This window comes from Leptodactylus fuscus, chromosome 1 (assembly GCF_031893055.1).
Source record: "Leptodactylus fuscus isolate aLepFus1 chromosome 1, aLepFus1.hap2, whole genome shotgun sequence".
Classification (NCBI taxonomy): Eukaryota; Metazoa; Chordata; class Amphibia; order Anura; family Leptodactylidae; genus Leptodactylus; species Leptodactylus fuscus.
In genome coordinates, this window is record NC_134265.1 from 114,510,006 (window position 1) to 114,536,474 (window position 26,469).

At 39.9% G+C, this 26,469-nt stretch overlaps 1 protein-coding gene across 2 annotated transcripts in view; it reads left to right on the plus strand.

The window, feature by feature from the left end:
• The window catches only part of PRODH (proline dehydrogenase 1), a 99,786-nt gene that overhangs the window by 59,795 nt on the left and 13,522 nt on the right, over positions 1 to 26,469 (plus strand). For both annotated transcript variants that reach the window (XM_075276358.1, XM_075276350.1), the window contains 4 exons: positions 7,188 to 7,269; positions 10,747 to 10,839; positions 18,677 to 18,823; positions 19,548 to 19,723. In XM_075276358.1, coding sequence (XP_075132459.1) covers positions 7,188 to 7,269; positions 10,747 to 10,839; positions 18,677 to 18,823; positions 19,548 to 19,723 — 498 coding nt within the window. The remainder of the gene's footprint in view (positions 1 to 7,187; positions 7,270 to 10,746; positions 10,840 to 18,676; positions 18,824 to 19,547; positions 19,724 to 26,469) is intronic.

Consider the following 26,469-nt stretch of genomic DNA (forward strand, 5'->3'; position numbering starts at 1 on the left):
TTGCTGGAATCTGTTTCAGGCACCATGTCGCATTTGTGGAGCCCCTGAAGTGCCAGAACAGTGGAAACCCCCACAAAATAACACCATTTTGGAAACTAGACCCCTCAAGGAATGTATCCAGGGGTATAGTGAGCACTTTGACCCTACAAGTGTCTCACAGATTTTTTTAACATTGAGACATGAAAATTTAAAATAATTTTTTTTCTTATATAATGTCATTTTAGCCCCCAATTTTTCATATTCAAAAGGGGTTAAAGGAAAAATTTCAACCTACATATTACTATACAATTTCTACTGAACGCAACAATACCCCATATGTTCTGGTATACTGATATACAGGCACATGGCAGTGCTCAGAACAGAGAGAGCGCTAATTGGGTTTTGGAGGCCAGATTTTGCTGGAATCATTATCAGGCACCATGTCCCATTTGCAGAGCCCTCAAGGTGCCCAAACAGTAGAAACCTCCAAATTGTGACCCCATTTTGGAAACTAGACCCCTCAAGGAATGTATCCAGGGGTATAGTGAGCACTTTGACCCTACGGGTGTTTCACAGATTTTTTTAACATTGAGACATGAAAATGTAAAATTATTTTTTTTCTTATATAATGTCACTTTAGCCCCCAATTTTTCATCTTCAAAAGGGGTTAAAGGAGATATTTCAATCCACATATTACTACACAATTTCTACTGAACACAACAATACCCCATATGTTCTGGTATACTGATATACGGGCACATGGCAGCGCTCAGAACAGAAAGAGCGCTAATTGGGTTTTGGAGGCCAGATTTTGCTGGAATCATTATCAGGCACCATGTCCCATTTGCAGAGCCCTCAAGGTGCCCAAACAGTAGAAACCTCCAAATTGTGACCCCATTTTGGAAACTAGACCCCTCAAGGAATTTATCAAGGGGTATAGTCAGCACTTTTACCTTTCATGTGTTTCACAGAATTGGGCCTTTAAAACGAAAAGCGACATTTTATCACATAAAATTTTGCTTTAACCCAAATTTTTACAGTTCCACAAGCGATTAAATGCGAAAATGCACCCTACAATTTGTTAAGCATTATCTACCAACTACAGAAATATCCCACATGTGGATGTAAAATGATGTATGGGCACACTGTAGGGTCCAGAATGGAAGGAGCACTTTTGGGATTTAGGAGGGCAGATTTTGCTGGAATCTGTTTCAGGCACCATGTCGCATTTGCGGAGCCCCTGAAGTACCAGAACAGTGGAAACCCCCCCCAAAATGACCCCATTTTGGAAACTAGACCCCTCAAGGAATGTATCCAGGGGTATAGTGAGCACTTTGACCCTACGGGTGTTTCACAGATTTTTTTTAACATTGAGACATGAAAATTTAAAATAATTTTTTTTCTTATATAATGTCACTTTAGCCCCCAATTTTTCATATTCAAAAGGGGTTAAAGGAGAAATTCCAACCCACATATTACTACACAATTTCTACTGAACGCAACAATACCCCATATGTTCTGGTATACTGATATACGGGCACATGGCAGCGCTCAGAACAGAAAGAGCACTGATTGGGTTTTGGAGGCCGGATATTGCTGGAATCATTATTAGGCACCATGTCCCATTTGCAGAGCCCTCAAGGTGCCCAAACAGTAGAAACCTCCAAATTGAGACCCCATTTTGGAAACTAGACCCCTCAAGGAATTTATCAAGGAGTATAATTAGTATTTTGAGCTCAAAAGTGCTTCCCAAAAATGAATATGCAAAGTAAAAAAACATGCCATTTTAGTGACCATTGAGACATGCACGTCTAAAATTTTAAGTGGGTTATGCTGGGTAAAAAAAAAGTTGTATATGTGGGTGTAAACTTCTGTTTGAGTGCACAGCAGGGCTTAGAAAAGAAGGGGTGCTACATTTTTTTAGCCTCTGGAGTGTAGATTTAAATAGACTAGTTTTTGGACGCCAAAAGGCTCTTTTGCAGAGCTCTGTGCTGCCAGTAAAGTGGAATTCCCCATGTAATAACCCCAATTTATAAACTATAACTATCAAGAATTATGTGTAGGGTGCATTTTTATACGAGCAATTTAAAAGTGTGGCTCCGTGTGGAAAATTTTAAAGCATTCATTGATACACAAGCCTGGGTGCGACGGGCAATCTGGACAATAATAGCGGGTATCACGCCTCATTCCTTTCTTGCCACATACACGGCATCTTCTCTGAGGATTCCTTCGTGATTCTGTTGGGGGAATTAGAGCAATAAAATGTCGTTCTGTCAGTCTTTTGACATCTTCAGATTGAAGTGGATGTGGGGGGCAAGTACTTGTAAAAATAAGACTTTCAATTATCTTTTCTTGATAATCAAGGAAAGTGTCTGAATGTCCTGCTTTTTTATATAAAACGAACGAATTATATGTGGCCACCTGACTCAAATAAACAATTACTTTTTTGTACCAGGTATATGCTTTTCTTGATACCTGGTACGGCTGTAGCACCTGGTCCGCAAGGTCCACACCCCCCATGTATTTATTGTAATCCATAACTGCTACTGGTTTTTGTTTTGGGGTTGTGGAACCTAGCTCTGTAACCGTTGTTGTGGCATCAGTGTGGATTGAGCTGAGAAGGAAGATGTCTTTTTTATCTTTGTATTTTAGGGCAAGTAGCTCTCCACTGCGAACACCGCCTGACTGCCCCTTTTTGAATTTCTCATTAACTAAAGATTGTGGAAATCCCTGGCGATTCTTCCGAATGGTCCCACAAGCCCCTGTGTTCTGTTGTACTAATGCTTTAAAAAGGGGTATACTACTATAGTAGTTGTCCACGTACAGGTTATAGCCATTTTGTAGAAATGGGCCAATCAACTCCCAAACAATTCGTCCACTTGTTGACAGATAAGGCGGACATCCAGGTGGATTTAGCTGCCTGTCCTTCCCTTCATATACAGTCCTATGAAAAAGTTTGGGCACCCCTATTAATCTTAATCATTTTTAGTTCTAAATATTTTGGTATTTGCAACAGCCATTTCAGTTTGATATATCTAATAACTGATGGACACAGTAATATTTCAGGATTGAAATGAGGTTTATTGTACTAACAGAAAATGCGCAATATGCATTAAACCAAAATTTGACCGGTGCAAAAATATGGGCACCTCAACAGAAAAGTGACATTAATATTTAGTACATCCTCCTTTTGCAAAGATAACAGCCTTTTTCATAGGACTGTATGCGGAAAGCTGAGGTGTAACCTGTGGAGCTTTCACACATTTTATAAATTTTTATCCCAAACCTGGCTCTCTTTGATGGAATAAACTGCTTAAGGTGCAGTCTCCCTTTGAATTTTACAAGGGACTCATCAACAGAAATGTTCTGTGTTGGGGTGTAAAGTTTTAAAAAAATTTCACTTAGCATTGTGAGGATGGGCCTGATTTTGTGTAATCGGTCATATTCTGGGGCACTTCGAGGTGGGCACTGGCTGTTGTCATTGAAATGGAAAAATCGCATGAGTATTTCATAACGGGTCCTTGTAAGAATGGCGGGAAAGGTTGGGGTGGCATGTACAGGACGGGACGACCAGTAAGAGCGAATAGTCGGCTTTTTAACAAGCCCCATAGCTAGTGTGAGGCCTAAAAATTTTTTAATTTCAAAAAGATTTGTGGGCGTCCATATATTTTGCCTGGCATAATAAGATCGTGGATTCTGGGAAATAAATTGGGAGGCGTATAAATTTGTTTGGGCAACAATGTACTCTAGAAATTGATCTGTAATAAATAAATTAAAAAAATTAAATGGTGTAAAACCTTCCACATCCGCATTTATACCCGGGGTGGCCTTAAAATCAGGAATAAATGGAGTGGCAGAATTGGAAGCTGCCCAGCTGGGAAATGCTACTTCTAGAGGCAAACTTTCTTGTAAGTGTGCCCTGCTTGTAGGCGTACTACTGGTACTGGGCATCACGGCTTGATTTGGAGACATTTCTCCAGTAGCCATCTCTGCCTCTCCGGTCCTGGTCATTGTAGTGGATGGACCAGAGTGACCGCTAATGTCTGAGCTGTCACTATCTGAAAACCCCTCAAAATTAGGATCACTGTCTGACACACTTTCTTCAGTGTCAGAACATAAAAGGGCATAAGCTTCTTCTGCCGTGTACAATTTCTGTGCCATTTCTGTAACTAATTATCTACACTAATAAATTACTATACTAATTAACAACTACACTAATAAATACTAACTATACTAATAAGTACTATCTATACTAATAACTACACTAATAAATTATGAATTAACTATACTAATTAATTAATACCTACACTAATAAATCCTAACTACTAATAACTACGCTAATATATTATGAATTAACTATACTAATTAATTTCTACACTAATAACTACACTAATAACTACACTAATAAATTATGAATTAACTAATATACTAATAAGTACTATCTATACTAATAACTACGCTAATAACTACACTAATATATTATGAATTAACTATACTAATTAATTAATACCTACACTAATAAATACTATCTATACTAATAACTATGCTAATATATTATGAATTAAGTATACTAATTAATTAATACCTACACTAATAAATACTAACTTTACTAACTAATAACTACGCTAATAACTACACTAATAATGAATTAACTATACTAATTAATTACTACACTAATAAATAATTGCTAACTATACTAATAATTAATTACTACACTAACCCTATTATAATCCTAATCTCCCTAATATATTCCTAACCCTTAATTCCTAAATCCTACCTAAACACTAAATGAATGAAAAAAAATAAAATGTTATTATTAATTTAATTAATGAAATTAATTAATGAAATTGGTTGAAAGGGGGATGTGTGTGTTGTGTGACACAGTAATACTTTGTGTCTCTCCTCTGATCTCTCTCTGACAGAGAACAGAGGAGAGAAAGTGATTTACACTGTTAGAAGCCCGGGAAAGTTTACTACAACAAACTTTCCCTTCTCTAAACCTGATTGTTTCTCCCGGCGATCAGATGCCCGGGACCTGAACCAATCAGGCTTAGATGAAGTCTCCGTGAACAGCAGCTGCAGCTTGCGCTGTGTTCACGGAGCTGCAGACCCTTGGGGAGACGCGATCCCCGTCTTAGAAGGGTCAGTTTTTAAACGTCGGCGTGGCACAAAGCCCAAGCCGCGCCGATGTTTATATACAGTACGCCGTCACGAACCGGTTAAACCAGAGAGTCTACGTATAAAAAGATGGCTAAATGGAGAATGCCATGCCCTATATACATGTTGGGAATGCTTGAGATACGCTATTCTTGATTAATGAATGGACATGGGATTCCTCTTAGATGCCTGGCCGACCTCGTGTTGTAGACTCTTGGCATTTGCCTGCAGTCCGCAGATACTTTCAGGTACTTAACCATGCATCTCATCCTGCAAAAATAACAAGCCCTCATATGGCTACATCTCCATAAGAATAAACAAACCAAGAAGAAAAATACCAAAAATTGCAACATCTTTATGGCAAAACGGTGCAAGCATATATCTGGGTACAGCACAGATTTAGATATAAGGAGGGGGGAAAAACACCCAAAGTGACCACCCAGTCACCTTAAACCCTAGGAGTTGGTGGGAAAATAGCGAGGAATTTGGTGTACCAGTGTACTCCGCAAAGCTTATGTATTTCTTTCTCACCCTGCGCTATGCACTCAAATGTCAATAATCCCACTTAATGTGATATATGGGTATACACTGCTGTGAGCGCACAAAAGGGAAGCAATTTGTTTTTGGGGCACAGTTTTAGATTTAGTTTGATTTGTGGACGCCGTACCAATTTTGCAGAGCCTTTGACATGCCAGTAAAGTGGAATCCCCTGAAAAGTCAGCAAGTCACGTGTTAATTTCCAGAAATTAATGGTCAGGTGATGGTGAAAATAACAATATTTCCAGGAATACGTAATTTCGGTGTGCAATATGTTTAGATGCCCAACTTGTGTTGTAGACAAACTCTTTAAATTCTGTTTCATCCAGGATAATGGCTTAACGGATTTTGGAGTGTGTGTCTCTGCTGACTTAAGATGGGTGCAACATATCGGGCACTGAAACAGCGTATCTCTGGAAAAATTTGCAATCTTAACTTTTCTGGAAACGAAATTAATGCAGTGCTAAAGGATTAAGAATATTTGCTATGCCCCTTGATAAATTCTCTGAGTGTAGTTTACAAAACTGGGGGAATTCCACTCTTACAGAATATCTTCTTGTAAATGTGTAAATCACTATTAGACTTGCAAGGGCAGGTTCACACCTGCGCCCATCATCCAGTTTGTGCAATCTGGCTGGTTTTTGTCTTGTACTCTGTGAAAATGGACAGGAAACGGGAACCCAGCGGTCACTTTTCATTCACTTGAATGGGTTTGCAAAGGTAACTGGCCATGTGCATCTTCTGCCTGTCCGCAGGGAAAGCTTTTTTTGTTTTTTTTTGGGTTTTTTTAGTCGGACATGTAAAAAAAAAAAAAAAACAGTTTCCCCGCGGACAGGCAGACGACGTAGGCGGTCATCTTTCTGTCACTGACCACTGGGTTTGTCTCCTGTTCAGTTTCGTGGGGCAGAAGAAGGAAACCAGCCGGATTGCACAAACTGGACAAGCGCAGGTGTGAACCCGCCCTAAGCTTTATGTCTAAAATAAATTTAAAGGCAATTCCAACATAAAGCAGATGAACTGTAGATAATATTTATTAACTAATTTCAGTGGAATGATGATTTGACTGAAAAGCTGAGCTTTTCACATGATGACAATTGTGACTTTCAAAATTTTCAGCAAATTTCTAAATGCAAAAATTATTGACCAAGGTTTACCACTAACCTGAAGTACAACATGTCACAAAAAAACTATCTCAAAATCACTTGGGTAAGTTAAAGTGGCCCAAAGTTATTACCACAAAGTGACACAAGTCAGTTTTCAAGAATTGGGCCTTGTTTTTAAGGTGTGTCCTTTTTAAAGGGTTGAATGAATGATTTTTTTTTTTTTTTTGTATTATGAGCACAGACGTAAATATAGAAACATTACAAAACAGACCATAGCAGATAAGTCATATTCATCATTACCCCTACACAAACCAAGCCTATGATGCCAGTGTGAACAGAATCTCTCGCACATCACTTGGTATTTTTGAGGACCTTTTATTGTGTTACCTGATTTGAGCTTTTCTTGTTTAGGACAATGGATCTACTGGATTGGAACAGTTTGATTGACAACAGAACCAAGCTATCCAAGCTTCTTTTGGTGCCAGACTTACAGGTATACATTTATTACTTATTGTTGGGGTCTTTTCACACTGCATTGACGGAGTCCATCTGAGATTTCTGTTGAAAGAATCCTAAATGCATTTATTTAACGAACGATCCAAGAATGGGTTAAAACTATCTGCTGTGCTGTTCTATGCAATAAAAAAAAATGGAGACCCCCAGTAAATACAAACATACGGAAGCAAGAGGAACAAACACTATTTGGTTCTTTTCCAGTATAATGGGGGCTATGAGACCTTTGATATAAACCCATGAGCCTTCCTGGGCCACGTACTAAACGTACCCTGAATAGAGATGAGCGAACACTGTTGGGATCAGCCGATCCGAATAGCACGCACCCATAGAAATGAATGGAAACACCTGTGACGCTGACTTTGCTGGCGGCCGGCGTCACAGGTGTTTCCATTCATTTCTATGGGTGCGTGCTGTTCGGATCGGCTGATCCAAATAGTGTTCGCTCATCTCTAACCCTGAAGACACAGAAGAGGCCAGTATACATAAAATATAGGGAGTCTGAAAATCTGTTACTGAATGTTTCTTCTTGGGGGAAATGTTTTTCTCAAAGAATTTATCTTTTGGTGAGGTTTCAGTGTATTTATGCTTATGGAATATCATAAACTTCAAAGCTAGGCATCTTAACTTTAATACTCTATATGCAAGGCCTCCTACAGCCGCCCAAGGCCTCAGTCCTTCTGCAATAAACTTAATAACCTGCCTAACTAGTAACACACTGTATGGTTGACATTTGTTTCTTAAAGGGGTTATCCCATGAAAATGGTGGTCTGTATTATTACCTGAAGGAAGTCTTGCTGTGATTCACTCTTAGCTATCTTGCATAGGATTAAAAAAAACGTTTTCTGTCAAAACCAAGTAACCATTCTACAAACAAATTATAACACTGTACTCATGTCGCTGAGGTACTGAGGCTGGTTTAGAGGGATTAAAAAAAACTTATTTAAACTAAAAGTATCACAGAAAAGACAAAAATTGCCAAAAAGGATATCTATAAATACTAAAACTTCACTTTTATTTCATTAATTAAAAATTCCTATTGGACACAAAAAACAGGTGAGGCACTGGCAGACCTGACTGGTCAGGAGTGAGTACAGTTGGGGTATTGACCCTAAATCTGTAAACCTTATCTCCCTCACCAACAAGATAAGATGCGCTGCTGTTGTATGGTTAACAGGATTAAAAGCAATCCAGAAGCTATATAACTTAGTGGCAGTATCCCCCAGGTCCCCAGAGGTTACTGGCCTACCGCCTCGCCAACAGAGGAGTACTGGGTTTACATGCCACTAATAGAGCACTGGTGATAACACTTTAAAACAACAGCACAAACACCATTAACTAGAAACAGGCTGGGAGACATGGGGAAACAGTTTGCATTGAAACCGGTCATACATGTATTACAATTTTATTAACTGTTTTAGACTGTTTGTACCTTGTGCAACAGGTGGGTGGTCTTGATGTAAAGGGGGCAGGGTTTGTCTGGAAAGGTGGCATAATGTGTCAAACTTTGCTACATTTTTGTCAGACAAAAGCAGCTTCATAGGTGGTCTAAAGTTAAGACAGTCTAACAATGCACCAGATTTCTCATCCAACATCAGTCACTATGAAAAATATGGTGCACTTTAAAACAGCCTAGTCTAAGACTTACACAGTGTTAGTAAATCTGCCCCACTTTCTGCCCTTCTCCTGCCCTGGAATACTGGGTTAGCAGAAGGATTTATCTTTATCAATTGGGTAGATCGGAGGAAAGAAGCGAAAACTAGTAGGAAAGACATTGGCTCCTTGCTGAAGGTTTTCTTTAAATGTAATGTATTGCAACAGCCTTAATGGTGTGCCTATCATCATTGATTTACTGTGACAGCTCCATTTATTTTCCCTTTCCTATTGACCCACATAATAAAACACAAGTATGATGAAAAGATTAACAAGTGTCATCCTATCTGTTCCTGCTTTTTCTTCTTCAGCTGTTATATAAAAAAAGCGTAACAATGAAACCCAAATGAACACACTGTGCATGGGAAGAAAGATTCTGTGCTGTCTGTACTAATATATATATATATATATATATATATATATATATATATATATATATATATATATATATATTCTAATGTGTCGTCTTTTGTAAGTGTTATGTTCTAGAGTTGTGGTGTGAGAAATCTAACACTGAATAAAGATGATGTGAAACACTTACTACATGCAGAGATTGTTTTGCACATAAAATTAGCATGTTGGCATTTTTTATACAGTGACACTTGTCGGCTCCCCACCCTATGTGAAGCCAGAAGCCTATTTAATCCAGTATATTGTCTTACATTTAGTTTGGCCTCATTATAAATTCCTCCGTTTTATTACGGGAGCTCCCAGCATTGTCGGGAAGGCTAATCTCTACCTCACTAGCCTTTCTCACGTTTTGTGCTACAGTCTCACAGCCATATCCTTTTTTTTTTTTTTTGGGCATATTTCTAACAAAATGTATTAGAGCATGATACAAGGGGGAAAAAATCTTCTGGGATTTGCCACCTGCACGATGTGTGAAATTCTAGGCTTTGGCTTATTATCTGCATGCTAAAGAAGTGCACAAGTTTCCAGCTCCGTTCTGCAATATGTAATGAAACTGTGCCACCATCTGGCCCGCTACAGACCTGCAAATGTTCCCTCCGAGCAGACGGCTTGAAGACAAGAGGGTGTTTATGTTCTGAGCCTGTTGACCCTCATATTTGTAATTTATCTTCGTGATATCTTGACCTTGATGATGATGATTCACTCATGAATAGTGCCGCTGCCCTGACATGAGGCTTATTGAATGGGTTTTACATCTGTACCAGAGCAGGGTGATGTGAATCTGTTCCTTCCAGCTAGTTACAGCAGGATTTCCTCTTTTTATAGCATGTCTGTACAATTTAATAGCGCATGCTTCTATTATTCTCCTGGTAATAGAAATATAAATTGATAACATTTTAATTTTTCATTTGACACTTTTAATGCGCACCTTGTACACCTTTATTATTCTGCTTAAAATGTTGCCTATTGCATTTTTGGAAGCTATTCTATTCTTTTCCTTCCCTATCAACAAGGAATGGACTATAAATAAACTTCCTCTTTTGTCTATACGGTTTCTTTATATGCAATAAAGGGCAAGTAGTTAAGTTGTAAGGGAGAATAAACTCATTTTTGTGTTGATTTGTAGCAGGTCCTTAGGGATATATTTGCATAAATTAGGCAGATTTTTATTCACACCTGAATACATTTGCAGCGGCGGAATAAATTGAACTGACAAACCATTTCCGCAGTGACATATTTATGTTTACAGGGCTCGGTGGTGAATACAATAATATATTCCACAAAGTTCAAAGTAAAAAGCGTGATTATGATTGTAAATGGCTCCCTATCAGTAATGCTGGGCTTTACGTATTTCTAGTAATGAGCGTCTGTATTTCTTTCTTTTTTCTTCCAGAGCGGTCAGGTAGAGCCCCTCTTGTCCAGGTTCACTGAAGAAGAGGACCTGCAGATGAAGCGAATGTTGCAGAGAATGGATGTTCTCGCAAAGGTCAGGAATGTATATTTATGCAGTTTGCTTGACACGCTGTATATTTCTCTCTGTACTTGTCAGTTTAGAATTTATAGCACATCATGAAGGAGGGAAATGGCAATGATTAAAACAGTGTGGATGGTTCACAAAAGATGCCAGGAACAGGTTTCTATTCTGAGGAGGTGGGAACGTCTTGGGACTACACTTCTGAAGTCTGGGGGATTGCTTTGTATTAAAGGGCTTTTCCAGTTGAAACTAGGAAAAGGTGCCAGAGTAGATTTTCTGGATATCTGTTTTAAAAAGGGTAAGGAACACATACCAGTTAACACGCTGGTGAACACAGTGCATTAGCGCGCCTCTTTCCAGAACATTCTACAATCTTTCATTTTTTTGCCTAGTATTTTATTTTACTTGTATAGCGCCATCATTTTCCGCAGCGCATTACAGACCTTGCAGGGATCGCAAACTACATTCCCTACCAGTATGTCTTTGAAGTGTGGGAGGAAACCGGAGTACCCGGAGAAAACATACAAACTCTTTGCAGATGTTGTAGCCATGCTTCAGACAAATTAATGGGACAGTGACACTTTCTCTGTTTGGGGTCTTTCACTTTTCTTCTTTGTCCAACACAGTCCATAGTGAAGACTTCTCCCATCGTCTTTACAGGATTGGTTTCCCTCATATCTTGGGCTGCTAGATAGATTAAAACTTGGTGCCTCTAAAACCGTGCTGTCCAGATACATGTAGTTACCACTAGTTGTGGAGGTTGCTGCTTGTCAAGTATAGGCTTTGGTCAAGCAACTAGTCAGTTTATGTCGTGTATAGGCACCCTTAGCCTATTCCCAATGGACACTTAGCTGCGACTTCTGTCACACATTCAAAGATCTCCATATCGCACTATGACACCTTTTAATAGTGTAAGCGAATGCAGTTGCATCGTGACCTAAGGGACTGCAACTTGTAATAACAGGAAAAAAAAACTGCAGTGTTCAATTCACTAGCATCCGTGAAGGAGTTACTGCAATGTGGCCCTAATCTTGGGCTGCAGACTACTGCGCTGTGCATCAAAACAACCAGATGGCAGTAGGAACAGTGTCTTATGTTTTCTGGACAGCCTGAGGGGCCAACTTTCACCTAGTAGACTCGCTGCTACAAATGCCTGCTAGGAGAATGCAGACGCTTCTTAAAACAGAAGCAGGTGTAGTCGCAAATGGCAACAAGATCAATGGCTTGGCATGATTTGAAAATTCTTGGTCACATTGGTGACCATTCTTCTCACCATCAGAAGCTCTGTATGTATAAGAATATAACTATAATACTGCCCCTATGACAAGAAACTACTCGCCCAGTGAAGCGCTAACCCAGCCTAATATTATATAATGCAGTATCTCACACTATACTTCTGCACTTATCATATCTAAATGTCTCCAAAGTATTCACAAAATTTAACCCCATCTTATCCTTCTCCCAGTAGTCTCATTTGGGCCTCCTATTACACCCCCAGGTGGATTTTTACCTAGCATATGGCACACCATGTCTTTATGCGAAGTGAAGAAAGTTTTAGGTTTTTTTTGTTTGTTTTTTTTCCTTAAACGGGCAGCGCAGCAAGGGGGTTAGTTGCAAATGTTTAGTTGCAATGACTTCCATTCTTGTCTCCATCTGGAGCACTGCAACGGTTAAGTTTCCACCCACTTAATAACTCCACGCAGTAAAACAGGACCACCCCCCCACCCCCTGCATGAGAATTAATAAAAAAAATATTAATATGACCTTGAGCATCTCAGGCTCCAAGAGTTGCTACACCAACTTGCATTGAGTTTCTGGTGTCTGGACTGTACAACACTACAGTTGACATGAGGAGGGAAGCAAAGGATATAAGGAAGAAGGGTCATAGCTTGTTGGACTGTGTTCAAATCTCATATGTGTCCTTATGCATAGTAAAGTTCAATGCAGCTCCACCTTTGAAAAGCACATTCATGGAACATGTTGGAATAATAGTGTGTTTTTTTTGTTTTTTTAAATGTAGATTGTGAACCCCACATAGAGCTCACAATGCACATTTTTCCCTATCAGTATGTCTTTGGAATATGGGATGGAAATCCATGCAAACACGGGGAGAACATACAAACGCCTTGCAGATGTTTTTTTTGCCCTTGGCGATATTTGAACACCAGGACTCCAGCACTGCAAGGCTGCAGTGCTAACCACTGAGCCACAGTGTGGCCCCTTGTTGGAATAATAGTTTGGGCAATAATTTCAGTATAGCCAAAAACAAGACATTGTCATGGAGCCCCCCTGTAAAATCCCCAGCTTTGCTTCTAAGAGGAGATGGCAGGGATTACAGAGAACTGAACCGGGATTTTGTGGAATGGTGCCAGCGGAACCACTTTAGCATTAATGCTGGGAAGACCGAGATGGTGGAGGACTTTCGCAAGCGGAGATATGCTCCAAAACCAATGGACATCCAGGGGACTGACATTGAGATAGTTAATACATTTAAGTACCTAGGTATGCTCCTCAATAATAAGCTGGACTGGGCTGAGTACATGAATGCACTGTACAGAAAGGGTCGCAGCAGGCTCTACCTGCTCAGGAGGCTGAGGGCCCTTGGAGTCCAGGGGACACTTCTTAGGGCCTTTTTCAACTCTGTAGTGGCATCAGCCATCTTCTTCGGAGTGGCCAGCTGGGGGAGTAGCATACCAACCAGGGATAGGAATAAGCTCGACAAGCTGATTAGAAGGACCAACTCTGTTGTAGGGAGCCCCCTGGACCCAGTGCAGGTGGTGGGTGACAGAAGGATACTGTCCGTGGTTTGTTCCATTTTAAAAAAAATACCTCCCATTCCATGCATGAGACCATGATAGCACTGAGCAGTGCGGTCAGTGAACGACTACTTCACCGCATGTGTGAGAAGGTAGTCTTTTCTCCCTGCTGCGTTTAGGCTGTACAACCAACACCGAGCTAAGCGGAGACGATTCCATACGGAGAACTGAACTGAATTTCCTCATGGTGGAACTATTAAAGGATTATCTTATCTTATCTGTATCTCAGACTTTTATCCACAAACATGATTTTTTTTTTTATTATGCATTTTTAACAAAATGTTATAGTTTGGTGCAATAGTGCATGAATTAGTTTGTGATTGTAAAATGCTGGAGGATATTCTTATACTGTGCCAGGTGTCTTCTCTCTTTTTTTTTTTTTTTTCTTTTTCTTAGGATTCAGATTTTGTGAAAAGTATGAAAAAGGGCGACAAAAAAAGTGTAAATGAAAGTGTAAATTATTCACTGTAATTGGAAATGACTAAAGTTGAATATTATGTGCATGTGTCTTTTTACAGCTTATGTTACTATATAATATAGTAAAGGCATGTGAGAAGTTATTAGTGGTGGCTTCGTGCATGGAAACCCTCAGTGATCCTTTCAAAGCAGGTTCTGTGGCACTCTGGGCCATGTCCCCTTGGCGTCTCATTAGCTTTCACTGGAGCGCTGGATAAGGTATATGGTCCATATTCCGCTCTCTGAAGAGAAGTGACAGGAGCTGAAGGTGAACATCACCACCGCCCCTTCATTCTCAGCATTCAGACCCCCACTGGTCACAACTTCTGACAATTCTCTGACGTAAACAAAATCTCAGTATAAAATTTCACACACTACTTGCTTTTTCTGGTAAATTAGAAGGTTTGTAGGAATTTCACTTAAAGGAGTTGTCCAGTCTCAGACAAATATTGAGACACAAATGTTATTTGTATAATGCAAAGTTATACAATTCCCCAATATTCTTTATCAGTTCATCGTGGTTTTCTAGAACTCATTCATTCATTTACTTACAGTGGATAAGAATTAGTCCATGGTCATGTGATATACAGTCCATGGTCATGTGATATACAGTCCATGGTCATGTGATATACAGTCCATGGTCATGTGATGTACAGTCCATGGTCATGTGATGTACACAGGTGCCGCTTGTTAGTCGCGGCACAGTAATGGGACATCTGCCTGGTATCCAGCTGTGCACCTGTGTGCTCATCACATGACCATGGACTGATTTCTATCCACTAGAAGGAAGCAGAAGGTTGTAGCTTCTGTACATTTAGTTCTTACTACATAAGTGTGTGTTAATGACTCAATTGTAATATTTGTCATCTTAACACATGGACCGTCATTTCAGCCAGTTTAAACTACTGCACCATATATCTGCACCACTAGGTGGCACTGTTTAATACAATATTATATGCATTTGAATGGAGGCTGTAATTCAAGTTTCCCGTGAACAGCAAGCCATGTGGTAAAGCATGGTACGGCAATCTGAAATTCTGAATAGCTTCGGTGGGAAACATTAAAACTAGTGATTTTTAGGAACAACAATATGTCTGTTTATTATTGTACGTGATTTTTCTTTTAATTTGGTTATAATTGATTTAGTCACTTTTGTTCTCTCGGGTAATATTCTTAAGAGCTATGCGTATAATTTATAGTCAAATACATTATATTCCAATAAAAAGACAGCTGAGCTAAAACAAGCAGCCTGAATTCAATATATCTTCTTACTATTTTCCACAAAAAATTCACCAGCATTATGCCTTTCACTTAGAACACTAAAGTACTTATAAGTTAATGTGTTTATGTGTAAGACTACTGTATAAGGATAGTTAATATTTGGAAACCCCGACATCTAAAGCCGCCTTGCTGGTCAAGAGCTGGCACAAAGTGACTCTGAGAACCTCATAAATATTTAGAACCAGCCTTACCAGGATGAGCAGTAAACGCAGCTCAGATGGTGCAGTAAATCAATGCCACTATATTTTACACATCTTAAAGGGTAGAAACAGCCCTTAGAAATGTCAGCTATATCAGGCAGGCTTTGAAATCCCTTAATAAGCACTCATTAGAATAAATGCATTGATGCTGAAATGTAATCTTTCATCATGGAATGCAAACAAACACATTCTTTTGAACTTTGATAAAAAAAAAAACAATATCGGCTTCTTGTTAGTGCCATAAAGTTATCAGCCAGCTTGAAGAGCCATTTATAGCGTCTTAAAAACGGACTGATGAAGTGCATGTGCTTTATTTTGTCCTTCACAAAGAAGAAAGAGATTAATTGTCTCATTACGGAGTGATTGCTGTTTACGTCTTTAATAAGCTCTCACCTACAATGTTACGGTGCTGACACTGGAGTACATGGCGCAGTGATGGAGATTGAGCGCAGGTCTGTGCTGCTTGTTGTTCTAGATGTTTGGCTAGTACTGTCTGCATACTTCAGGCATTATGCTGCAGATGTTAGAATTTGTACGTGTAATAATAACTTCTGGCGACTTATCTCCTAATCCTGGACCACCTCAACACATCCCTACCGTCAGATATTCTTCCTCTTTCCACACAACCAGCACTAGTACATGGAACCCCTTAAATCTTACATCTATCTTCCCTGCTCCTGCCCCTTCTACACACCCCTCTCTCTCTGGTGCACTGTAGAATGTTCGTTCCATAAGTAATTTCTCATGAATTTTCTTTTCCCAGGATGAAAGAAACATGACTAACGTTCTCAGACACTTTCTCCGCTGCTGCTCTCTACTGCGGCAGTTCTGCATTTCACGCATACTTCCCACCACAACTATTAACTCGGTGGACGTGTAGGTATCCTACTGTGTGACAAAAGCTCTGTCACACCAATCTAACCGCTACCTGCTATTACCCTTTCCACCTTTTGAAGTGCACTCTGTCCACATTTACTCACCCTCTAACTGCTCTAAACTGCTTGAACAACACTTCCACTCTCTCGTCCAACTAACTCATTGACAGATTACAGTCCAGCTTCAGACCTCATCATTCCACAGAAAGTAACCAAAGTCTTGAATGACCTACTAACCACCAAGTCAAGTGAAACTATTCTGTTCTCCTCCTGACCTTTCCTCTGCTTTCAACACAGTCCACCAATCCCTCTTGTTACAGACGCTCTCATCCCTCACTGTGCCCTCTTTCTGTAGTTATGCCCCCAGGCTCTGGCCTAGTACCCATTCTGTTCTCCATCTACACCCTCGGCCTTGGCCAACTCCTAAAATCTCAGTTTTTGATACCGTGGCTTTGCCTGTGACACTCCTATATCTCTCTGGACCAGACATTACCACTATTTTGTCCAGAGTGTCTAGCAGCCGTAGCTTCCTTTCTTAAACTCAGCATGAAGAAAACGGAGTTCATCATCTTTGTCCCACCTCGCACAACTCCCCTATCTGACCCATCTATCAAAGTTAACAGGACCACACTTACTCCAGTCCCACAGGTCTGTTGCCTTGGAATAACCTTTGACTTTTACCTATTCTTCAAGCCACATATACAAACCCTCAAAACCTCCTGCCACCTCCAACTCAAGAACATCCATAGAATTGGCTCCTTCCTCACACCTGAAACTACAAAAATGCTAGTCTACGCCCTTATAATCTCCCACTTGGACTACTGTAACGGCCTTCTCTATGGCCTCCCATCAAATGCTCTCGCTCACTTCCACCTTAAACTGTGCCGCTCCATTAATCCATCTCTCCCCCTGTTTTTCATCGACTTCTCCCCTCTATCCTCTGTGCACTCGGTAGCCATTGAAGGGATTGACAGAGTTCAAAATGTTAAAGGGGTTAAAATTTTATTTTTTAATTCGGCCGGGGAGGTTTACCAAAAAAAAACCAAACGGTAGCCTCAGCGAAGGACACAGGACGCTGCAAATTAGCGGCCTCAACAGAAGACCCCCGGAAAAAGCTCTTTAGCTCTTCAGTGGTGGCATGTGGCATGGTCTGATGAATCACGGTTCCAGTTGTACAGAGCCAATGGGCATGGGAGAGTGTGTCATATGCCTCATGAAGCCATGGATCCTGCATGCCAACAGAGACGTGTCCAGGCAGGAAGTGGCTCAGTCATGGTCGGGGCTGTATTCACATGGTCGCAATTGGGGCCCCATTGTCCGGGTGCAGGGTTCAATGACCAGTGCTCGATACGTGCAACTTATGGCAGACTATCTGCACCCATTTCTGGTGTTGGAGTTCCCTGATGGGGATGCTGTGTCCCAACAGGACAATGCAATGCAGCATATCATCGCTCATTGGTGGCATAGAACTGGCTTAATGAACACACCAGTGACCTCACGACCCTTGACTAGCCTGCCCATTTGCCCGACCTCAACCCCATAGAGCATTTATGGGATGCTGTGGATACCAGTGTCTGCTCCATGGACCCAAAGCCAACTACACAGGGCCAATTGTGGGGCTGCAATGCAGACTACGTGGATCCATATCCCTCCAGAACTCTAACACCTCATGGCGTCCATGCCTCGTCATTTTGCTGCAGTTATCAGGGCTCGCGGAGGTGCGACCCGCTATTAACTGTGCATCCGGTACCTTCCCCTGACTTTAGGCCACTGAGTGTATATCATATAACACATATGAGCATACATCCATAGCATACTCATACATTTTATGTTGGTAAAAGCCTTTGATGCATCAAAATAATGCAGCCACAGATGAGCCATCCATATTGACATCACACCCATCAGTCAGTGGACCACATTGATCAATTATTCTATACCTGCACTGTATATGTATAGTATGGGCAAGTTTACTCTTATTAATAAAGACAATAGTATCCTTCTATTTTTAATATCAACTGTATGACCCCTTTTGATGACTTGATATCTTGAAAAACAAAATAAAGGTAGCTCTACTGTAGATAATTTTAATATAGATTGGATTATAGCAATATTTTCTAGTACTATAATACACTTGCTATGCAAATTTCTGATCCATCTTCCCTAGTATTTAAGGCATTTTTGACACCTTTAATAAAGTGAGTTTGGTTTTTTTTCTCCATAGAAAGCCTTAGAAACAGGTGTTCGACTGATGGTTGATGCAGAGCAGACCTATTTCCAACCCGCAATCAGCCGTTTGACATTGGAAATGCAACGTAAATTTAATAAGGACAATCCCATTATCTTCAACACCTACCAGTGCTACCTTAAGGTGAGAGGATGCATAGCAATGTTTTCCTGGAACTTCTAAGACGTATTCTACAGGGATTAGATCTCCTTGTATTTCTAGGTGAAAGATACAATTAGGCATCGCTAACAGATGATCAATTCTTCAATTCATTCATTCACAACATTTTGCCTTATTAGATATTATATCCAGCGCTCAAAGTACATCAAGGCATCCATATTGAATATTGGAGCCTTGGAGACACCACAGCTGTCGTGCAGCCTGCAGCACAGACTCTTAGAGGTCCGGCTGCAATATCCAATAAATGAAGCGAACTCCAGTGACAGGATGGAGAGAAGAATTGATTATTCTCTATAGGAAAGACCTCATTTTATTTTTTTCTCCACATACTGGAGGGACTGAGCGATTCAAAGTAATATCTGAAAGAGCGTACTCTGTTGAGCTCGATGTGTGCGTTTATAAACCTGCCACTGTAATATCAAGTGAAATCTAATAGGTGACAGCTTCTTTTCTCACAGTCACAGTGACAGGTTCTGGACATGGAAAAGATTACTTCAAGCTTAGCCATTTTCAGCAATTTTATAGTTAAGGTACAAATGGATTGATCATACAAAATAAACATAGTCCTAGATTTGTTTTTCAGGTCAATTCGCATGAATAAAAAAAAATATATATTTATATGTGTGTGTATATGGATAATGTATATTTTATGTTAGAAGGTAGAAAATGCTATATAATTCTTTTGCAGGAAGCATATGACAATGTGACTGCTGATGTAGAGCTGTCTCGGCGAGAGGGATGGCATTTTGGGGCTAAACTTGTAAGGGGGGCCTACATGCAGCAAGAGAGGAGTCGTGCAGAAGAGGTGGGCTATGAAGACCCAATAAATCCCACATATGAGAAGACTAATGAGATGTACCATAGGTAAGTGTATACACAACACATTATCATATATTTTATTAATCTAACTGCTATAGTATTTAATCCTTCTATCCAACTGGTATTGGAAACTCAGCCTTGCAAGAGTGAGTGCATACATACATTGTAATTGTGCTGATCCCTTTATTTATAAGGTAAGGTTTGATCACAATTTACAGTTCATCGTATATGCAGGGGAAATCTCCCAACTTATACACTGAATGGATATGAATGCCATACAGTTGAAATATGTCTGAAAAGAAAAAAAAATGGAATGTACTTTTAATGTAAAGCACAGACATTTAAAAATATATATTATGGTAATGTATACCATTCAGACCTATGCTAAAAGAAAGAAATGTAACAGAGCACTGCCTAGTGCAGAGCCTTAAGTAAATCCAACTAAAGAGAATCCGAGTAGACACCCATAAAGGTGGAAATGTACCTTTTTATGATGTGTGATACAACAGATGTTCGGTGGTATACAATCCTTTGTCCATCCAGCTGGCCATGGTTGTCCAATGCGACATAAGCTATGTAGAATTCCACATTGAGAAAAATGGACCAGATAAATACAAACTTCCTTTAGGTACTACATGTTCTGCAATGCTGTGAGAATCATTGTAGCACATCCAGTGCCTGAAGGAAGCTCAGATTAATCTGGTCCATTTTTCTCAATGTGGAATTCCACATGGTTTATGTCACTCTTGAAGTATACATAGTGAACAATCTAAACACAACCTTAGGCTGAGCCCCCTATGTTGCAGATTTCCCTGTTTTGGGAGGTTTTGGAGGGGTTTTTTGAATGGCTTCAATAGAAATGGGGAATATATAGAAAGCTCTTATACTTCTCCCTTCTGCGTAATCCATTCCTGGCTTTGGCTCTAAAGCAGCAAAATCTGCAACAAAAAATCTGTTTCCACAACGTGGGGCCTTAGCCTGTTGGTGAAGTCCACTCTAAGTGACCGTGCCTTGTCATTGGATATCTATTGAATATGAAAAACTAACATATTGCATTGACATATTCAGACACTTTACTTAGGACCATATTGAATCAACTTGATTGGGTTCAAGTTGGGGCTCTAGCTGGGCCACTCAAGAACAATCATAGAGTTGTTCCCTAAGCAATTCCTGTGTTGTCTTCGCTTGTTTGTTGAAAGTTGAACCTTTTGGCCCGGTCTGAGGTTCAGGGCACCCTTGATCTGGCTTTCATGAACAAAATCTCTCTACTTTGACATTTTCCTCAGATCCAGCAGCTGAAAACTACCCCTGTGACATTCTGCTGCCATACACTGTAGGGATTGAGAAGTGTCTGATTTCCTGCAGGTATGACACAGAATTGAATTGTCAGACCAGAGAATCTTGTATCTCACAGTTTCAGTCCCTTTAGATGCCGTTTTGCAAACTCCAGATGGACTCCTATGTATTGGTTACTGAAGAGAGTCTTTTACAGGCCAATCTGTTATAATGTCCAGTTTAGTGGAGTGCTGCAATGATGACTGCCCTTCTGAAAGTTTCTTCCATCTGCACAAAGGGTATTTGTAGTTCTGTCGGACTGACCATTGGGTTCTTGATCACATCTCATACCAAGGCCCTTCTCCCTTCATTACTTACTTTGGCAAGGTGGCCTACTCTAGGAAGAATCCTGGTTGTTCCAGGCATCTTCCATTTAGGAATAATAGAGGCCACTGTGCTCTTGGGAACATTCAGTGCAGCAGAAAAAAATTTGGAGTCTTCTCCAGATCTATGTCTCCACACAATCCTGTCTGACCTTTACATTCAGTTCTTTCCTCCTCATGGCCTGGTTTATGCTCTTCTCTACATTATCAGCTGTGAGACCTTATATAGACAGTGGTGTTTCTTTCCAAATAATAATAAAACCATAATATACCGAGCAATCTAAATGTGAAATTGCCTCCAAATAATGTCCAGTTACTTGAATTGACCACAGATGGCCTCTTATCAAAGTGTAGAAACCTCTCAAGGATGATCAAGAGAAATGGGACACCCAGAGCTAAATTTCAAGGGTCTAAGTACTTACATCCATACTGACCAACTATAATAGTCTGTCTTTGCTCCTATACTTTTTATACAATTTATTTAAATTTTGTCTCTTATGGTATGTTTCAATATTTTCGGTTTTTATGCCATTTTTGAAGCAAAAAACAGTGTTGAATTGAAAAAAAAAAAAAAAAACAGATAAAAAGTGTTGTATGTCCAAAAGGGGTTTCCAACTCCAGAAAGCCAAGTAGAGCCAATTATAGGCAAGTTAAATATACCAAAAGATTGCTTATCCCTCTATAATCCGCCACTGCTTCAGTCCACAGGTTGACTTCCTGCCAACCAATGAATAGTGACCCAGGTGGCCTGTGGACCAGAGCAGTAGGAGATTGTGAAGATCTAGCTTTCTCATATTTAAGTATACCCCTATTAGGCACTTTTTCACCCTTAACATGGTCTCTGCCTTTTTATAATCCATGTTTTTTGTACTTAAACCAAAACCAGGGGGTGACGGCACATATACTGACAACTATGTGTGACTAAAACCCTTCCCACTCAGTTATTGCAACATTATACAGACTTTTGGCCAACAGTTGTACTTCAGCTACATGGGGGGGGGCACCATGTGTCCCATCAACTTCATGGTTGGTTACCTCCGTATATATGTCTGAGTACACCTGAAAGCAGCATTTGGCTACTCTGAATTGATAAAAGTACCACCCCGGGTGCCACAACATACAGAGACATATATTTATTTACTTGAATCATTTCAGTGGTCTAGTACTACCACATCTTTCGTACAGTTTTTGTGTCACTTTTCCTAGCTTCGATTTGGCTTCTCGAAATGTGATTTTTGGTTTGTCATCTTTGTGTCCCCATTTCAGCTCTGATGGAATATACTAGCAGGTTGTGGATGAAAATAACCCTTTTAATATTTGTATACAATTGACATGGAATTTATTACATTACGTTGACTTTGAATGCAAGTCCTTATGTCTTCACTAAATAAGTCAAATTATTTTTTAACACCCTTTTTTTTATTTTTTTTTAGTCACATAATTTTCTTTGCAAGAATAGCTTAAGGCAACAGCAGACTCAAAATGTCAAGCATATACTTTGTTTTATACAGATACGGCCAAAATCTTTGCCAGATAAATGAAAAAAGACTATATGAAAGTGCCAAGAATCCGTCCAGTTGCGCTCTGCTCAGTTAATCAGCCAGCTGTATGCAAACTAATTTGAATGGGAGGATGATGAGTAAATGACTTATTAGCATAATACAACATCCAATTTCTGATTCCCTTTTTATGTTGCATATATTATTCCTTCTCACTGGCCTTCTTGATCCCTTGAAGTGCATTAAATATTCTGAACTAAAAAGAGGAGCTCTGGAAAATTTTAAATGCTTATTATATCCAAAACTGAAATGTAGGTCTAAGGTGTTGTAATAGATAAACTACAAGTAGGAAAACATTATACTTACCGTGTGGTTAACCTAAGTTGGCTAGACGGAGTAAAAATAAATGTCCAAACCCGACAATTTTGATGGAACTGAAGGACCATCTAGTGTGCATGGTGATGTCCTTAAGACCGTTATCGAGGGAAGGAAGGCTGGGGCTTGTTGAACCATAGGTGTTTGGCAATGCTGTACTGCCCTCCTTGTTTTGGGAGGCAGCACAAAAAGTTTAAAGTGTACCCAATCATTAAACAAACTTTAGCATATATTAATAGTACAGTATGTACTGTATTTTTCGGACTATAAGACGCACCTAGGTTTTAGAGGAGGAAAATAGGGAAAAAAAATTTTGAAGCAAAAACTGGTAAAATATTTAATATATGGCAGTTGTAGTTTTGCAACAGCTGCAAGGCCACATTGACAGGTGACCCTGCAGCTGTACGGGGATGCATAGGGTGTTTTTTTTTGCGGGTCCAGAAGTACTTTTTAGTTATACCATTTTGGGGAATATCTATTGCTTAGATCACCTTTTATTGAAAAAAAAAACGGTGGTTTATGATATATGATTTTCTACTTTTATATATATATTCTAGGGACAGGAGGTGATTTAGAACTTTTATTTATTTCATATTTTTATGAAATAAAAATATCGCTGGCTTCATGAAGGGCAGGGCAGCGATGTCTCAGGCCCCGGCACCTGTAATGGCGTCTATCACTTGCCGGCTTCCGCCTCTCTATTACGGCGGGTGCCAGGCGCCACATTCGGCCTATAAGACGCACCCTTCTTTTCCCCCCAAATTTGGGGGAAAAAAAGTGCGTCTTATAGTCCGAAAAATACGGTATACGTGAGGAGTAACACGATTTCTGGCCATGATATGACTTACCGTATATACTCGAGTATAAGCCGACCTGAATATAAGCCGAGGCCCCTAATTTTACCACAAAAAACTGGGAAAACTTATTGACTCGAGTATAAGCCGAGGGGGGGAAATGCAGCAGCTACTGGAAAATTTCAAAAATTAAAATGGTCGGAGTTTTTGGGTGCAGTAGTTGCTGGGTGCTGGGAAAGGGGAGGGGGTGTTTTGGTTGTCTGTCTGCCCCTTCCCTGAGCTTGAGGACTGGGTTTTTTTTCCCCCCATTTGGAATTCAGCCTGGCTGAATATAGGGTATCTGCAGTGCTCCTATTAACCCCTTCCCGAAGGAATAGAAGCACTGCAGATCCCCTATATTCAGTAGACCGGGCACTGTCAGACACAGGGATACCTAATGTGTATGTGTCTCACAGTAATTTTCTACTGCATTACATCTTGAGATGGATATAGCAGAATTTTTGGAAAGACAGTTTAGTGGAGTATGATGTAGCAGGGAAACTGCTTGGTAAAATAATACAGAAGCTCTTGATATGTTAGTTTCCAATAATAACCTGTACTATTCATCTAAGCAAAGCTTAATGAAAATGAAAAGTTCATTCAACCATAAACTATCCCGTGTGTGTGGTTTTTTTGTGTGTGTGTGTGTGTGTGTGTGTGCGCGCATGCGTTTTTGGTGTTGGTTTTTTGAGGGGGGTTTTGTTCATTCTTTAGGGTCCTGTGGCTTAGGGATTCTAGTATTCAGTTTCTACTGGTGAAGTTCGGTCACTTTGTTGTTTTTCCGGAGTACTTTTAGCTACAGCTTGCAGACAAGACTGGCTACTTTGCCCACTATAATTTGTTACATGTTAGATCTCTTCTCTTTGTACAGGGTGTATTTTATATATATCCTCCAATTATGACCGTTTACTTTTTGTGAGCTTTCCATGAGGAAATGAGCTTGCTGACAGCGCTAGAATTAGTTTGTGGCATCCATCCAGCCATGGTGTCAAACTTTTAGCTTGAAAGATTTGGAAAATAAAGCTTGGGTGTGTATAGATCCCAGAGGAGAGAGAGCGAGGCCTTTCCAGATTTGGGTTAATAATGTGGTTAGTCACCATAGAGAATAGCAGAGTCTATGGAGCTGGCAGGGTAATCCAGAGCTGACTCCCATCAGCTACACATGTTTGTTTTAACCATATTATGATATTTTAGTTTCCAAATTTCCTAAACAATCATCCTATATAAAAATGTTAGCTGATGTCTAATGTGGACTATATTATATGGTAATTACACTTATAATAGCTGTATGATGTTAAATTGTAATACTTTAATCTGCTGTATTTGCTATTTGCACTAATTATTATACACAAGGTAAGAATTTGTAGCCCACTTATCGGGGACAAGGGTGTGCTTTACATTCCTGTTGGAAGTTTAGGACATATGCTTTACAGCCTGCAGAGAATGGCTTATTACAGTTTAGTAATAACATCTTCTGGATTGGTTTCAGTACTGCTAGCTATGAGCCAAAATGAGAAACTCTGCCGACTGGCTGAGCTACATATCTCAGGTGCGGCCTGAAAATGAGAGTTTGGATACTAAAACAAGGTACTATAAAATCCTCACCAGTATCTTATGTATCCAGTGCACAACACAGAGAGATTTTTGCAGTTATTTTATATTCTCATCATGGGCCTTTTTTGCTCCAAAATGATTTGGCATGAAATGCAATATGAAGATTTTGGCTGCTTACAAAATGGATTTCAACTATGAATTGGGTGATGTTAAATGGAGTGGAGAAACCCAGTAAATCAGATGGGTCATTGGTGTCGTACATTATTACCGCAATACTCTGACAAACCAATGGGCAGCTGACATATTTTACTCCTACCAATCGCTAGAACCAAGTGCACTAAACAGCAGGAAAGTGATGATCCATACACTCTGCTTATTCCAGTGGTTATATTAGGGACCCATTTTAGTCAATGTTAGACACCCTCTTTAGGGGTCGCCCGTTACATACAGATTTACATACTGTAAATATGCAGCTTAAAGAGAGGTAAATTGGTCACAGTATTTTGTAGAGGTGATTCTGCAGTTTCCAAATGTTGCTGCTGTACAGCTTTAGAGCCCTGTTTTCATGTAAATTACCATTTTATTTATTTTATTATGGAAATGAGGTGAAAAGCGCTTTGGCGGTGTTTCTACGTTTGATCAGCTTTGATCTCAGCTCTAGATTCTTGGGCAAGGTACTTTCACCTCCTTTGCATATGAATAATTATGATGAGAATGGGACTCCAAAGCCTAGGGGTTCCTGACCATCTTCTTAAAAAATTGAGAGCAGGGTGTAGTTAGCATAGTAAATTTCCCTATTGAGGTTTTCAAAATCTCTTGTACACCTTGCAGACAATATACTGCAGATTTCGTCATGGATTTCATCCTAAACT